General features: G+C 30.4%; 3 protein-coding genes across 4 annotated transcripts; 1 reads left to right on the forward strand and 2 right to left on the reverse strand.

The window, feature by feature from the left end:
* Positions 1 to 1,402: 1,402 nt before the first annotated feature.
* On the forward strand, positions 1,403 to 3,078 carry LOC110629402 (11S globulin seed storage protein 1). Its single transcript, XM_021776360.1, has 4 exons — positions 1,403 to 1,697; positions 1,769 to 2,013; positions 2,096 to 2,596; positions 2,686 to 3,078. Exons 1-4 carry the CDS (start codon positions 1,406 to 1,408, stop codon positions 3,076 to 3,078), a joined length of 1,431 nt encoding a protein of 476 aa, XP_021632052.1. The 5' UTR covers positions 1,403 to 1,405.
* A 256-nt stretch (positions 3,079 to 3,334) lies between these two features.
* Positions 3,335 to 5,296, reverse strand: LOC110629406 (patellin-4). The gene is made up of 4 exons (XM_043949248.1): positions 4,293 to 5,296; positions 4,030 to 4,154; positions 3,807 to 3,948; positions 3,335 to 3,675 (listed from the first exon to the last, which is right to left on the reverse strand). The coding sequence occupies exons 1-4, from the start codon at positions 5,115 to 5,117 to the stop codon at positions 3,406 to 3,408; spliced, it is 1,362 nt and encodes a 453-aa protein (XP_043805183.1). The 5' UTR covers positions 5,118 to 5,296; the 3' UTR covers positions 3,335 to 3,405.
* A 3,838-nt stretch (positions 5,297 to 9,134) lies between these two features.
* Positions 9,135 to 12,915, reverse strand: LOC110630104 (TOM1-like protein 2). 2 transcript variants are annotated; one of them, XM_021777422.2, is made up of 4 exons: positions 12,759 to 12,915; positions 11,628 to 12,159; positions 10,473 to 10,751; positions 9,135 to 9,869 (listed from the first exon to the last, which is right to left on the reverse strand). In XM_021777422.2, the coding sequence occupies exons 2-4, from the start codon at positions 12,111 to 12,113 to the stop codon at positions 9,555 to 9,557; spliced, it is 1,080 nt and encodes a 359-aa protein (XP_021633114.1). In that variant the 5' UTR covers positions 12,114 to 12,159; positions 12,759 to 12,915; the 3' UTR covers positions 9,135 to 9,554. The 2 variants fall into 2 exon arrangements, with proteins under 2 accessions (XP_021633114.1, XP_043805801.1); XM_043949866.1 differs by having other exon boundaries at positions 12,714 to 12,863.
* Positions 12,916 to 15,390: the final 2,475 nt, after the last annotated feature.

The following is a 15,390-nucleotide window of genomic DNA, read 5'->3' on the forward strand; positions in this document are numbered from 1 at the left end:
GATTTTTAAAAATTTTTATATATTTATCTCAGAATAATAAATTTACTTTTTTTATTTGTCCTTAAGATAATTTTTTTAAAATTATTATTTATTAACTTTTTAATATTATTTTTATTTAATATTAATAACGGCTAGACTCCTTATAATTTGTGTAATACTGAATCCTATAAATAAACCCATTGGGCAACTTCAAGTAAACCGATTCAACACTGTAAAGTCTAGTTTGAATATATAGAACAGGCAGAATTAATCGTGAGTATAAACCCAATAAAAAAATAATTCAGTCCGACAACATGATGTGAGAGAGAATAACTGGTTGAGTTATTTTCTAACTTTATCAGTATTCGTATTAGGAAAAATTAAATGATTGTCTAATATAAAAAAAGTCTGACACATTCATATATATAAATTTAAGTGATAAAATATATAGTATCGTAACAGAAAAGCGATTAAACATAATTAATATATTTAAAAAAATAAATGAAAAATAATGTAAATTTTATACATAGCAAAACCTGTTTTCTACATTTCATAATATAAAATATATATTGAAAAATAAAATTTATAAATTTTTAAAATTGTATATTGAAAAGTATAATATAAGATTTATTATTTTAATTATATATATATATACTGAAATTATTAATTATATTTTTTAATTTATGTGTTTATGAAACAGAATAAGAAATGAATGACGCCTTATGAAAAACAAAAAGACAATAGTTAGGAAAGACAAAATTAAGAAAAGTGGGGTTCTTTCGCTCAGCGTCTGTTCGTCGAGTCTTGACGTGGGATTCATCCACAGATTCCACATTAGCAATTAAATTTTCATGAATTTTTAAAGTAAAAATTGGACGAGGAGAAAACTCTTAATTACTAATTTCAAATTAAATAAATATAGATACAATTATTATGAAGTTTCTGTATTTTAAAAATTATTTAATTAAAACGTTAAAATTAAACTTTTTATATAAAGAAAATTATTAATTATTTTATTTTAATATTATTAGAAAAATTAAATAATATTGATATCAAAATCACACACACTTGAAGTCTAACTGATAAGAAAACAGTTTCATAAATCTCAATAGAGTTAGTACATGTATTTAAAAAGATGGATTGTCCTCGTCTTCTTCTTCATCTCTTTTCCCTAGAAAATAATTGTATTCTTCTCTGATGCTCAGAGACAGCTGCCTACCAGAGATCCTGAGGTGTAAGACATCAAGGCCAAGTAGCCATGCAAATCGAAGTGTGTCTTAATAAGAAACCATAGGCATCATCTCTTATGTGTCACTCTCTCGACCTCCTCCCTTTTCCATATATACCATCCCTCGCTACACCCACCGTATCAGACCCAGCATTCGCAGATTGTAGCAGTAATTAGCTCTCTCTCTCTCTAAAATACATGGCTAAGCCTAATCTCCTTTTCAGCCTTTCTCTTTGCTTGCTTGTTCTCTTTCATGGGTCGTCGGCTGTCCGCCAACATCAGCCGCAACACGAGTGCCAACTCGATAGAATCGATGCTCTTGAACCAGATAACCGTGTTGAAAGCGAAGCCGGTGTAGTAGAGTCTTGGAATCCAAACGAACCTCAGTTTCAATGTACTGGAGTTGCCGTTGTTAGGAGGACCATCGAGCCCAGAGGCCTCCTTTTGCCGTCCTACAGCAATGCTCCACAGCTCGTCTACATAGTCCGAGGTTAATTATCTCACTTAATCATTCCCTTAAATTTTCTGAAATATTTTATCAACCTTATTGTATATATACAGGTAGGGGTGTTTCTGGGAGCATATACGCTGGATGCCCTGAAACATTCCAGGAATCTCAACATGCAGGTGGAAGCAGCAGGGATCAAGACCAACACCAGAAGGTTCGAAGTTTCCGCCCGGGTGATATCATTGCTATTCCCGCCGGAGTAGCTCATTGGTGCTACAACGACGGCAATGAACCCGTTGTTGCCGTTTCTGTCCTTGACGTCCACAATAGAGCCAACCAGCTTGATGTGAACCCTAGAGTAAGAATATAAATTTAACTCTCCCTCTCTCTATATATATACATATATATTTGTATAATGGGGTATCAATTTGGGATGGCAGCACTTCTATCTAGCTGGTAATCCAGAAGAAGAGTTCCCGCAACGATATGACGAAAGACGTGATCCAAGAGATCCCGGCCGTGGAATCTTCAGGGAGCCAGAACGACGCACTTGCAACAATCTTTTCTGTGGGATGGATTCAAGGTTCCTGGCGGAAGCTTTCAATGTGAATGAGCAGTTGGCGAGGAAGCTTCAAAGCGAAAATGACTTCAGAGGCAGCATTGTGAGGGTGGAACGTCAACTTCAGGTAGTCAGGCCTCCACGAACCCAACAAGAGAGACAGGAGCAATTACAGCGAGAGAGAGTAAGCCCTGGCCGAGGAGAACACTACAATGGCCTCGAGGAGACCTTCTGCTCTATGAGGGTTATTGAGAATATCGCTGATTCCTCGCGCGTAGACGTCTTCGTCCCAGAAGCCGGTCGTGTGAGCACCGTCAACAGCCACAATCTCCCCATTCTTCAGAGGATCCAACTCAGTGCTTCCCATGTAGTTCTTCGCAATGTAAGATATAGATTATTAAGAAAGCTTAAAACTCGAGACTTCAATATTATCAAAAATCACTAATTTTATAAATATGTTGGTGGTGGCAGAACGCGGTGAGGTTACCACACTGGCACATGAACGCCCACAGCGTAATGTACGTGGTGAGGGGTCAAGCCCAGGTTCAGGTGGTGGATGAAAACGGCAACGCTGTCTTCGACGGAAACGTAAGGGAAGGACAAGTCTTAACGGTGCCACAAAACTTCGCCGTGGTGAAAAGGACGGAGAGGGATATGTTCGAATACGTAGAATTCAAGACCAATGACAATGCCATGACCAATGATCTTGCAGGACGCGCCTCCACCATTCGTGCCCTGCCGGTAGAGGTAGTCGCCAACGCTTACCGCTTATCATTGGAGGACGCAAGGAGGCTCAAGTATAGCACACAAGAGACCACCTTGACAAGTGCAAGGCCTCCCACTGGAAGGTGGGCAGATGCTTAAGGACTATATATAATAATAATATAAAAAAACATAAAATAACGTTAAGGAGGCCTGCAGGTAGCCTTTTTTTGGTGTGTACTTAGTTAAAATATATATATATATATATATATGAGAGTCGGAGATTACACGTAGAAGTATAGTCTCGTACGTGTGGCAATAAAAATGTGCACCTTGTTCTCTGAATAAGCAATGAAAATAATGTAATTATGAAATTTTTGTTCAAGGGTTGATAATGGTAGTATTTCAATTTTTAATTATTTTGAACTTGATGGTGTTAATTTAATTAGAGTAGAATGAAGCTTTGGAGATGATATAAAACTAATTGAGCTAATTGATCATATTGTAATTGGGTACATAGGGTCTCGCCTTGAATCTATAAAAAACTCTTCTTTTCTTGAGGGTTGGATTATCAATGGAGATGACTAGTTTGCCAGGTTCATTTATGTAAAAAGAATTCCTAATAGTGTCTCCAATTTTCTTGTCCTTGTACTTGTGCAGCAGAACTTTGTATGAGCCTTCATCGTCTGGAATGAACTCTTCTCTACACGTTACGTCCCATCCAACCACAGTAACATCCCAAACAATTGTCATCCCAGCCTGAGCACCATTCAGACAAAAAACCAAAAAAAAAAACTTAAATTTTTATATTTTCAATTAAGCTTGGAACTTAACTGGGATTTAATTAAAGAAATATAACACATAAAAATGGCAAGTATATAGAGCAGAACCTCAGAGACTGGGATTTTGAGGGACCTAGATGAACTTGCTCTCACTGTGGCCTCTGAAGCACAGTCCTCAGGAAGGAACTCACAATCATTGTCTCTTCTTAGACCTCCATATTCAACTGGTAGGTTTTCTGGTGTCATGTACCTTGATGTTCAAGCAAAAAACTTGGTAAGAACTTGAACATACATATAATATTGAGAACTTATAGTAATTGAGACGTCTTACTTTAGAAGGGTCTGAGTGACTCTTGATGGTCTCGCCAAAATAAACGTTCTTTTCGTTCTATGGTTTATGATCTTCGACGAAACCATAAGGGATGTGTAGTACCAGAAAGGGACATTTATTAGAATCTGCAAGATTGTAGTAACATATATTGAGTTAATGCAATTGCACATGGCTAAAGAGAGAGAAGGGGAGAATGGAGAAACTTTAAGATACTAAAAAAGATTGTATTACAATCATATGATCGGATTTAATTCCGTACTTACATTCTTGTGAACCATCTCAGGGTAATAGGATTGAAGGAGGAGGAAGGATTTCTTGGTAACAGAACGTAGCTCCTTCATTTCTGGGACAGGAAGATTCTTAAAATCTGTAATCTGTAGTACAGCGTCTGCCTCTCCTGCTTTGAGGGTAAGCTTCTTGATCATTCTCTCCATGATTTGGATTCTCCATCTCAAATATTTCTCTCGATCCTCTTCTGTGCCCAATACTCTCTTGTAAAATCCCTTGTCCTTGAAGGCTCCATACATTGTATAACACAAAGGGTTGCCTTCCTTGTCTGCACTATTTACGCACAAAACCTTGCCAGGCTCAAGATTAAGAAGCAAATCTTCTTCAAGAATGTCATCAATCTTGTTATCTTTCCGCCATTTCAAGGTCTTTTGAAGCATCTTGAAAGCCTCTTGAACCTTAAAATCTTTGGCCTTTAAGAATTTCAATAGCACTGTATCAGTGCTTTCATGGCTTTTGCTTGGCAATAGAGGCACACCCCAAAGGGTAATCTCTCTTAATTGTTCTATCATCTTGTTCTTTTCTTTCTTGGAAAGTTTTTTTTCGGAATTTTCAAGAATATAATTTCCCAGAATTGCATCTTCAACCATGCATCTGAATTCTAATAAAGCTTTCTTCTTTGTCAGCTTCATTTCAATGGAGGCAACCATTTTTTCATCTTCTTGATGATCTACATGATTAATATTGATGGTGTTATTCTCTTGATCCTTTGCCCATCTGGAGACCTTCTCTTCTTCAAAGACTTCTGTATCATCATCTTCGCTGTATTCATGACTACCCTTCTCGATTTCCTCCTCCATTGTAGATAAATTCTGGATTGGAGGACCCAGGAGTGCAGGAAATCGATCAGGGAGAGAAAATTTCTGTATGAGATGGATAATGACACCATTCTTGAGAAATTCAAAGAAATATTTATCATGAGTGAAGAAAATTTTTGGGTTGAGATGTGGAATTTCAACCACTATTATCTGGCACCAAATTTAGGAAGATGGCAGTGTTAAGTGATGGATGGCTTTGAGTTTATTTGTGGTTCCTGTTTTTGAACGGAAGAAGGCTTTGGACGTCAGTGGTCTGTGTGGTTTCAAATTGTACTTAATATTTTCCTTTTTTTTTTTTATAAATGGTATAAAATAAAGAAGTCGAATTTCATGTGAAACTATAGTTTCTGAGAAATAAAAATTGTTTTATTAAAAAAAAAATAGTAAAATTAATTTGTCAACAGCTACGTAATCTGAGACTCGAGAGCGATTCTCTCTTTAAACATCAACTAAACTTATTTTAATCGCAAGTATTTCGGTGGTGGTCATCTGGAGACTATTTTGTTCCCCATGCGAATAAAAGAATAGATAAAATTTGGTTAAATATATGCATACTTGGAGAGTAAGAACTTTTTTTTAAAATTAATTTATATTTAATTATTATAATTTTAAATTGCTCATAAACATATTTTTGGCTGATGAAAATATTATTTTTCCATTGAAATTACCATTTTGCACATTTACTATCATGTATTACAAATATATATTTATATAAAGTTAGATTTTAAAATAAATTATAAAGAAATTGACAAATGGAATAGTTAAGTTTATGTAATTATGTAATTTCGACGACGTAAGTTTTTCTTTGTGGTACTTTGTGACTCGATACTCTCACTTTTTATCTTTCTTAAACCTAACTTTTTCTTTTACCTTTTCGTGGAAGACAATTTGCGTCAATCAACTTTTTCTTTTCCCTTCCCATGGAAGACAATCTGCGTCAATCGACTATCGATGAAGAAGAAAATATTGTTGTCTCTATTAAGAGTTCCAGAGATATTCCGATCGTCACTTATGATTTGTATATAGTGGGATATTTCTCACATATATTCCAATCAATTTTCAGAATATACAGATCTTTTTGGCAGATTTATGACGGCAATTCTCGGATAATTATTGCATTAATGAATTTAGTTCCTAGTTATGATCTGCGTCAATCGACTATCGATGAAGAAGAAAATATTGTTGTCTCTATTAAGAGTTCCAGAGATATTCGGATCGTCACTTATGATTTTTATATAGTGGGATATTTATCACATACATTTCAATCAATTTTCAGAATATGCAGACCTCTTTGACAGATTTATGACGGCAATTCTCGGACAATTATTGTATTAAAGGATTTGGTTCCTAGTTATGATCTGCGTCAATCAACTATCGATGAAGAAGAAAATATCGTTGTCTCTATTAAGAGTTCCAAAGATATTCTGATCATCACTTATGATTTTTGTATAGTGGGATATTTCTCACATACATTCCAATCAATTTTCAGAATATGCAGACCTCTTTGACAGATTTATGACGGCAATCCTCGGATAATTATTACATTAAAGGATTTGGTTCCTAATTACAAACCAGACATTTTATTTTTTATGAAAACAAAAACTCTTAGTTCTCGTATGAAATTTTTTTGTAATTTTTCACATTTTGATGGTTGCTTCTTAGTTAATAGATAAGAATTAGGATGAAACCTTTTGTTAATGTGGAAGAGTCATGAATTTATTTCTGTGGTTGACTTTTCTTCAAATTTTATTGATTCGATTGTTTCGAAATGTAATGTTTAATGAAAGTTTACTAGAATTTCTGGAATCGCAATGACGACGTCAATTTTGGAATCTTATTAAAGTTTTATCTCTTAAAAGTTCTCTTCTGTGGTTTTGTTCGGAAGATTTTAATGATTTATGCTTGAGAGATAAGAAAAAAGAGGAGTATCTTTGCCAAATTATCTTATGCAAGAGTTTAGACATACACTTAAAAAGTATTTTTATCAAATTATTTTATGTAGAGGTTTGATTTTAAATTATTGTAAATTTTTATTAGATTCTAGAATTAATATATCTATCAGATGGGTTCGTCATAATACTATTCTAACTGCTCATATTTTGCCTAAAGAATCTATCAAGTATAATCGTCTCTCCGTTTAGAATGATATCATTTTTATTTGATGAAATTTTATTAATACAATTGCTTTCAAAAGAAAATTTTATGTAATTATGTGAAACGATATTTTTAAATTTTTATATTTGCACGGAGTGACACATTTAATATATTTTATTTTTATTTTTAAATTATATTTTTCATATTTAATCATATTATTAATTAATATATTTATAATAAATGAAATTTATTATTTTTATTATTATAATTTATATATCTTTTTAATTTCATAATTTTTTAATTTGTTATTATTATTATTACATAACTTTTTAATTTTCTACTACTTTAATATATATTTTTTATTTTTATTTTTAGTAATAAATAAACTAAAAGAAAATTGCTTTAAAAAAAACTAAAAACAAATTATAACTAATATTGTAATTGAAATTATATATTAATAATAAATATATGAGAAATTATCAAGTGTACAATTATTCCTGCATAATTATATTGTATAGCATAAATTTATAATTTTTTAATTTTATTTTTATATAAAATAATAATTAATATATATATTAAATATAATTTGTTACTTTTATCGTCATTAATATAATTTAATTAATAAATATTATATATTTTTATTTCTCTAATATAAATAATTATATATAATCAATTAAAATTATTATAAAAATATTAATGGTAATAAAATATAAAATAATTAAAAATTAATAAAATTAATTATATAAAATATTATTAAAATTTTATTTAATTCAAACAATTTATAAAATAAATAAATATAAATAATTAAAGTATAATAAAAAAATAAAATAATATTTTCAATACTTTAAATCAAACTATACAAATTTTAAACAATTAAAATATTAAATATAAATTATTATAATTTATTATATTACTAACTATAATAATTTTAATTTCATTTACTTTTATAAATTCATCTTTTTAAAATTTTTTAATTTAAATAATTCTTTTTTTCCATTGTCGCCACTATCGCTGCATCACCAAGTTTAATAAATTTTATTTTTAAAAAAAATTATTATTATATATTAATAATATATAATAGTAAATAGTTAAATTTTTAAATTTTTTAATATAATTAAATTTATTAATGCATAATTTTTATACGCGATTAATATTTAAAACTTTCAAATTTTCTATATATTAAATTTTTTATAATAAAAAATTATACATGTTAGTTGAATTGATTTTTTATAATAAAAAATTATGCATATTAATTAAATTTTAAATATTTTTCTATAATTACCGATAATAAATTATATATTTAATTAACACTTTTTATATTATTTTTAATCTTAAAAAATAATAAAAAATTATAATTTATTCTCTACCGATCAACAATAATATAAATATAAAAAAGTAAACATTTTACTTAAAAGGGAGTAAATTCATATAAAAAATATATTATTTATACAAATATATTCTTTTATAAAATAAATATATATATATATTTTATAAAACAACTTTATATGAATATTTTAATAATATCCGCACTACTAGTTTGATATATAAATCAGTAGTTTTTAACTTCCGAGAATGGTGATCCTCTCAAATTCCAAACTGGATTGAATTGGCCATGCAAAATGCTTCATGATGTCATGAGTCGCCGTTCATAACAGGTTGTTTTGCAACTTGCGGATGATTCATTTTAACTGGGAAATTCTTATACGCACAAACAAATTAACCAAAACCATCCTGATGTTGTCCTAGCTCTCATTCCAGTCAACAAGGGCGAGATACTGAGATAGTCCATAACATCAAGTATCATCAATGAAATTTCAAGCAATTGTAGGAATTTAAACCTAGTTTCAGGGTTGTACCATATGATATGAAAGATTATTTATGTTTGACCCAATTTGCCGTTGAAGATAATGAAGGATAAGAGTAACATAACCCTTCTTAATACAAGCGGAAAAAGATTATTATGGTCAATCTCTTCTATTGGGTAGAGGTGGAAGAGATTGAATAGGCAGTAACAAGAACAATATTCAACCACTTAACTACCTAATCCGTCTATAATAGACACGGAATAAAGGCAAAGCAAAGGGCACTGATCCAATCTCTAGGACCTACAAAGTATAAACGATAACTCATTTGCCAAGGCTAAAGGGCAACAAGCACAGTAACCTCAGCTGGAAAGGCTCATAACTAATTACAACAGCCCTATTATTAGCTATCAAGTTATCAGTACACTGCAATAAAGCGAAAACAATCCATGTGAAAGGAATCAGGGATTTAAAGGAAGTCAATAGAAACCTGCACAAAACCTACCTTCCAAATCCCAGCTTTTCATTCAGCATTTTTCTTATTGCTGCTAGATTCATTTTCATTTTCTCCCTTTATGGGATCTGTCATCTTGGTTTCATTATGTCCGATCTGAGCACGCAATTCTTCCTTGGTGCTACCAGAACCCCCAGGCAGCTGCTCTCCAGAGTTTAGACCAGCTTCCAGCACCTCATATTGGGAGATAACCTGTTGAAGCTCATCGTGGAGATTAAGCGCCTCAAATAGCATAGCCTCATCATCACTGGTGCTTTCTATGATCCTCTGTATGACAACCTGTGATTGCTTGCACTTCTCCAATAAGCTCACTGTCAGATCCTCCTGCAGCCACACAAGAATGTTTCACAGTAAGAGTCATATATCCTCATGCTTCTTCTCTCTTCCATCTTGACTAAATGACAATAATTTTCACTCACTAGATTGGATGAAGATCACAAACCAATAAGATTCAAGAAAGAAAATAGTGGTTGCCAAGACGTACATGTGCATTTATTCCAATCCAAAACAGGTCACTTATTACAAACACAAGCATTTTACCACTTGATACCAATATAAGGATTGAAAAAAAAAAAGAGCTGAATGTTTGGCTTTCAGTAGTACCACTTCTCTAAACTTGAATTTTTGTGGAACTCTTCAATATTGTAAAGTAAGATAATATTTAAAAAAAAGGAAAAAAAAATAAAGTACATATCCTTAGGTACATCAAAAGGCATAAAAAGTATAGTCAAAAAGGTATAAGTTAAAAAAAAAAAAAAAAAGAGAAAGAAAGAAAGAAAGAAAGAAAGAAATATCCCCCAAGAATGATACAAACTATGCACAAAAGTTTGGATAAATGATAATCTCAAAAAAGGTGGACACATGCAGATTAATAATTTGACAGAGGTAACAATTTTCTCATTGAAGAACAAAAAGGAAATATGTTACCTTAATGGGTTTTGGTTCAGTTTCGGCATTCAAAATGCTAGAAAGAAGTTCAAGGCTGTTTCGAGTAGTTACAAGAAATTCATTCTTTTCTTCAGCTGATAGTGTCCCAACATTATAGCCCAGAGTAGTACGGTTATAATCATCAAATCTTGTGTCAGAAACAGGATATCTTTCAGGAGGAGATAGTGGCTGCTGATGAACATATGATTCCAGGGAATAAGGCATGGAGGGTGAATTCTCATATTCCACTGGTTGAGGCATGATTCTTCCTTGCAAACTCTGCCGTGATCACAAACAAGTTTGAAAAGGGGCAGTTAATTGACACATTAGTGTATTTCAAAAATTAACATGAAGAGATCACAATTGGCACATTGCAACAGATTTAGAAATTGGGGGCGTAACAATCATCTATACATTGATGAATAGAAATCAATTCTCAAGCCATAAAAGGAAAATTCTTACCTATACCAAGGTGTTTGTCTGGGTGAATATACCCAGGCAGGGAAGGCTACCCAGCAATAAATAGGCTTGTGTTAATTGATGGAAATTACAAGACATGATACAAACAGAGGCAATAACATTTCTAGTAAACTCTCAGAATTAAACCTTCTTCACCCAGGCAAGAGGAGGAAAGATCAACAAGTTCACCATTCGAAGTGGCAGTAAAGGAACCAATATGTAAAACTCAGTGAGAAAGGATCATCAGAGGTGCTTCTCTGGTGTCTTCCTTTTTTTATATAAAAAAAATTAGTGAATTGAATGCTGACTGCTGAGTTCATGGCTCAATGTTTAAAGTTAGAAGTGAACAAATACAAGGAAGAAAAATAATAGTTCCAGAAGTTCAAGCACCTTCCTGAAGTTGTAATTCAAAAAACACAGCTTATATGATGGAAATGCAGCATTATATGATGATCCATTTGCAGTGTCCGTGTATATATTGCATAAAATGTGAAATAAGGCATTGTGCCAAAGTTGTAGACAGTTCAGCCAGTGTCAGCTTGCATATTATTCAAGCTACAAGTCTATATAAAACCAATAACATATAGATCCTTCATTACCTTAAATGCATCTGGAGTCTGAATTATCTAATCTCAGACAAAAAAGAAAAGCATATTCCATGACAATACCAACAGCTGCATAGAAGAGAGAGCTCACCACATATGTTTGGTGAAAGACGGGCAGATACTCAAGATCTTCAGACTGTCCCCAAGCTCTAATCAACTGCCAAGCCCTATCTTTGTTTCTTTGATCTGTTTGTGGATTCTCAATCATCTTAACCATCTCATCCAATACCTTCTCTGATGCCACCTCTGAGAATACCTTTTCACAATTCAGAGTGCATGCCTCCAGCAAGTCAAGACTCAGCCTCTGGCTCACCCAATTCTTACCTGAAATCTTCTTTTTTATGGCCCGAACAATCTCAGTACCATTGAACTCTTCACTATTGATCATTGCACATATCCTCAAATTCATACCCCAATTTGGCTCCTCCATCGTTTCCATAGTGGCCTCATCAACCATCTTAGATTCAGGCGTAGGAGTTTGCAGCATTTCCTTCACTTTATCGCTTACCAGTCGACTCATTTGAGCCCCACCTGTCTTCAATCGTTCCCCCCATTGAGATAGTTTCAACTTTTCCATTTGTTAGTTGTGTACAAAACGAAAACTTCAAAAGCAATAGCAAACCCTAATTCAACAGCAAAAAAACTGAGATTAAGCTTCCAAAAATTCAAAATATTGAAACTACAGCACAAATTTGAATACACCATCTCAACTGGACACAGGACTGTTGTGTGGCAGAGAAAAATGGTAGTATTTTGAGAGAGACAAAGAGATCTTATGTTGCCAGAAACTCTAAAGTTTTTGTTCCGGAGAAAGTGATAAATATGAAATCATATCAGCTCAATTTCCTCTTCGATTTTCCAGGAACACTCAATCAGCCGTAGATACACAATTTCAGAATAATTTGCAAGGGGAAATTCATTGGAAAAAAAAATTATTAGATTGCAGCTATTTAGCTCCGGTGAGAGCGAGAGAAATCCGGACCAACTCAACCCAGTTAAAGCACAGGATCTAACTATGACGATTAAAAGACAAAAATCAGGATATTGGAAACCAAAACAGTGAGTAATTAAAAGCACTAGTACAGAATTCAATTTTCCTCGCTTTTTCTCTGCTTTCTAGGCAACCAAACAATAGCAAGCAGCATGAATTACAAAGAGAAAAGGAAATCTAAGAAACCTGAGCATCAGCAATTGGCAATTTCAGCTCTAACTAAGCCATTACCTGAGAGTGTTGATTGTGAGAAAAGGTAAATCGGGAGATTCAGTTGATAGCCGATGAGAGCGAAGAGGAGGGAGGGAGAGGGTACGCGTGGCTGATTAAGCGACCACGTAGCATCAGTGGGCTCCCAACTACACCGCAAGCTCTTACCGAATCAAAATATAATATTATATCATATACAAGTTGTTTGATAGTTGTTGAATTGTATTGGAACACTCTGGTTTTTCTTCTTTTTTTTTTTAAAATATGTTTTTTTATTTGTGATAAATAGTTTTCAGTTTTATATATTTTTTAAACATTTTTTTTATTTTTTGTGAAAAATAAATAAAATACGAAAAATGCATTCATGTGTAATTTTTTAAAAAAATTCTTAATTAAAAAATAAAAAAATATTAATCACTTCCATAGTTAAAAAAAATAAATAATATAAAAATATACTAAAAATTTCATTTTTTTACTTTTTAATTTATTTTGGATTATTTTTCTGATAACATAATTAATTTTATAATTATAAGTAAATATTTTTAAAATAATTAATTTTAATTATAAAAATATTATAATGTAATTTTATTATAAGAAAAACAATGAAAAACTGACTTTAAACTGTTTTTAAAATCTTATTTAAATTTTAAAAAAAACTGAAAAACTATTTTTTTTTCAGCTCTTAATTTAGAAAGTTGACATATGTAAATGCCAGTTTTCTATTTTTAAAAAAATAAATTTTAGCAAACTGCCCCAATTTTTCAGTAAATGAACAAATCCCTAATTTTTCTCTAGCAAAAAGTCTAAATCAATTACTATTTTTTTTCATCAAAATTTATTAATTTTAATTTAATTTTTAACTAAAAAACATAAATATTAATTTAAATTAATAAACCTTAACTTAATAAAATAATTAATAAGAAAATATTATTTTTATAAATTTAAATATTAAAATTATTAATCTCGACATAAACGAGTCTATTGATGATACTATGCTATGTTAAGTAAATCAACAACCTTTGTATTTGATGATTATGTATTGCGCCAGTCAAACTAGGTATAGCAATAGCTAAGCTCTTTTCCCTACTAAGTGATTAAATACATATTTATATTCTTGTATTATTTAAATTAATTCATTAGAATTACGTTTATTTTATAAAAAAATATTTTTTTATTTTCTAATGTTTAAAATATTTAAAAATTTAATTAATAAAAAAATATTTTTCTGATCAAATTAAAAATATAAATTAAAATTTTTATTCAGACTTCCATATATAAATTTATTAATAAATTTTTAAGATTTAAATTAAATAATAAAAAATAAATTATCTTATTAAAAAATATTTTTTCACAAAAATATTTTCTATAAAAAAATATTTTTTATATAAAATATTTTTTAAATATAAATTAACCATATCAATATTATTTATAAAAAATTAAAAATAAATTGATTTATTATTAATTATACTCAAAATTTTATTGATTAAATTAAATTTTTTTATAAAATAATAAAATTACTCTAATATAATTTTATTGATTTATAAAATTTCAAAGTGTTATAAAAAAATTAGTGTACAGTCATAATATATATAATTAATTTTCAATTTTTATAATAAATTTTTAATAATATAATTAATTTATATTTAATTGTTATAATTTATATAAATTCATGTGTTGAATAGAATATTATTTTAGTTAGGGTATATAATAAGTTAATTTTAATTAACATAAAGATTTAAGTATATATTCACCCGATGTAATTGCTATTATTCATTGCATTATCCATTTGATTTACTCAACTCCTAATGACAAGTAAGTAAATCTATGCACTCAAAACTTAACCTGGTGGTAAGTGCATCCGAGTAAATCTGATAGATCTTAGGTTCAATCTCCCCCTTTCCATTTCAACAAAAAAACGTAAGTAAATCTATGAATGAATTCTGCAACCACAAATATTTCCTTATTGATCTTTCAAATGATCATACCATTTGAATTGACGGATCTCCCTTTTATTGATTGAGTTCAATCCAACACTAATTTAGTATAAACCAACTTGAATTTCTGCAATTTTTTTAATATGGAAAATTTTATAAGAATAGAATTAGATTTATTTATTTTTAATATATTTTTTTTAAAATAAAAAACAACTTAATTCTTTTTAGTTTAAAAAATTAAATTTTTATATAATTTTATAAAAATTTATTTAAATTTTTTATAAAATAAATAATACCAAAACAAAGATATCGGAAGGAGTTGATGATCTATTAAACTCCTCTCATTCGAAGTGAGGTAACTGATTCTCTCTAAATATTTAGAAGAGACTAAATTTTTTTATAAAATAAATAATATTAAAATAAAAGACATCAATTATTAAAAAAATTTGATGGTCTGTTAAACCTCTTTTATTCGGAATGAAATAAATGTGTGTCTCTCAAATATTTTAGAAAAAACTTTTCTCTCTTTTTTTAAAATTTCGTGAGGCTCAAAGACCTTTTTTATCATCGATTTTCATAATCGTTTTTGTCTTTACCGAGTAGGGGCTATAGGAGCAACCCTTCCGCCATTGTTCATATGTGGATTTTTCTACTCTTTATAAAGGAGATGTTGTAGATAGGTGTTGTATTTTTTTTTTCTTTTGATTTTGTGATAAGGT

The sequence above is a fragment of the Manihot esculenta genome, chromosome 13, assembly GCF_001659605.2.
Source record: "Manihot esculenta cultivar AM560-2 chromosome 13, M.esculenta_v8, whole genome shotgun sequence".
NCBI lineage: Eukaryota > Viridiplantae > Streptophyta > Magnoliopsida > Malpighiales > Euphorbiaceae > Manihot > Manihot esculenta.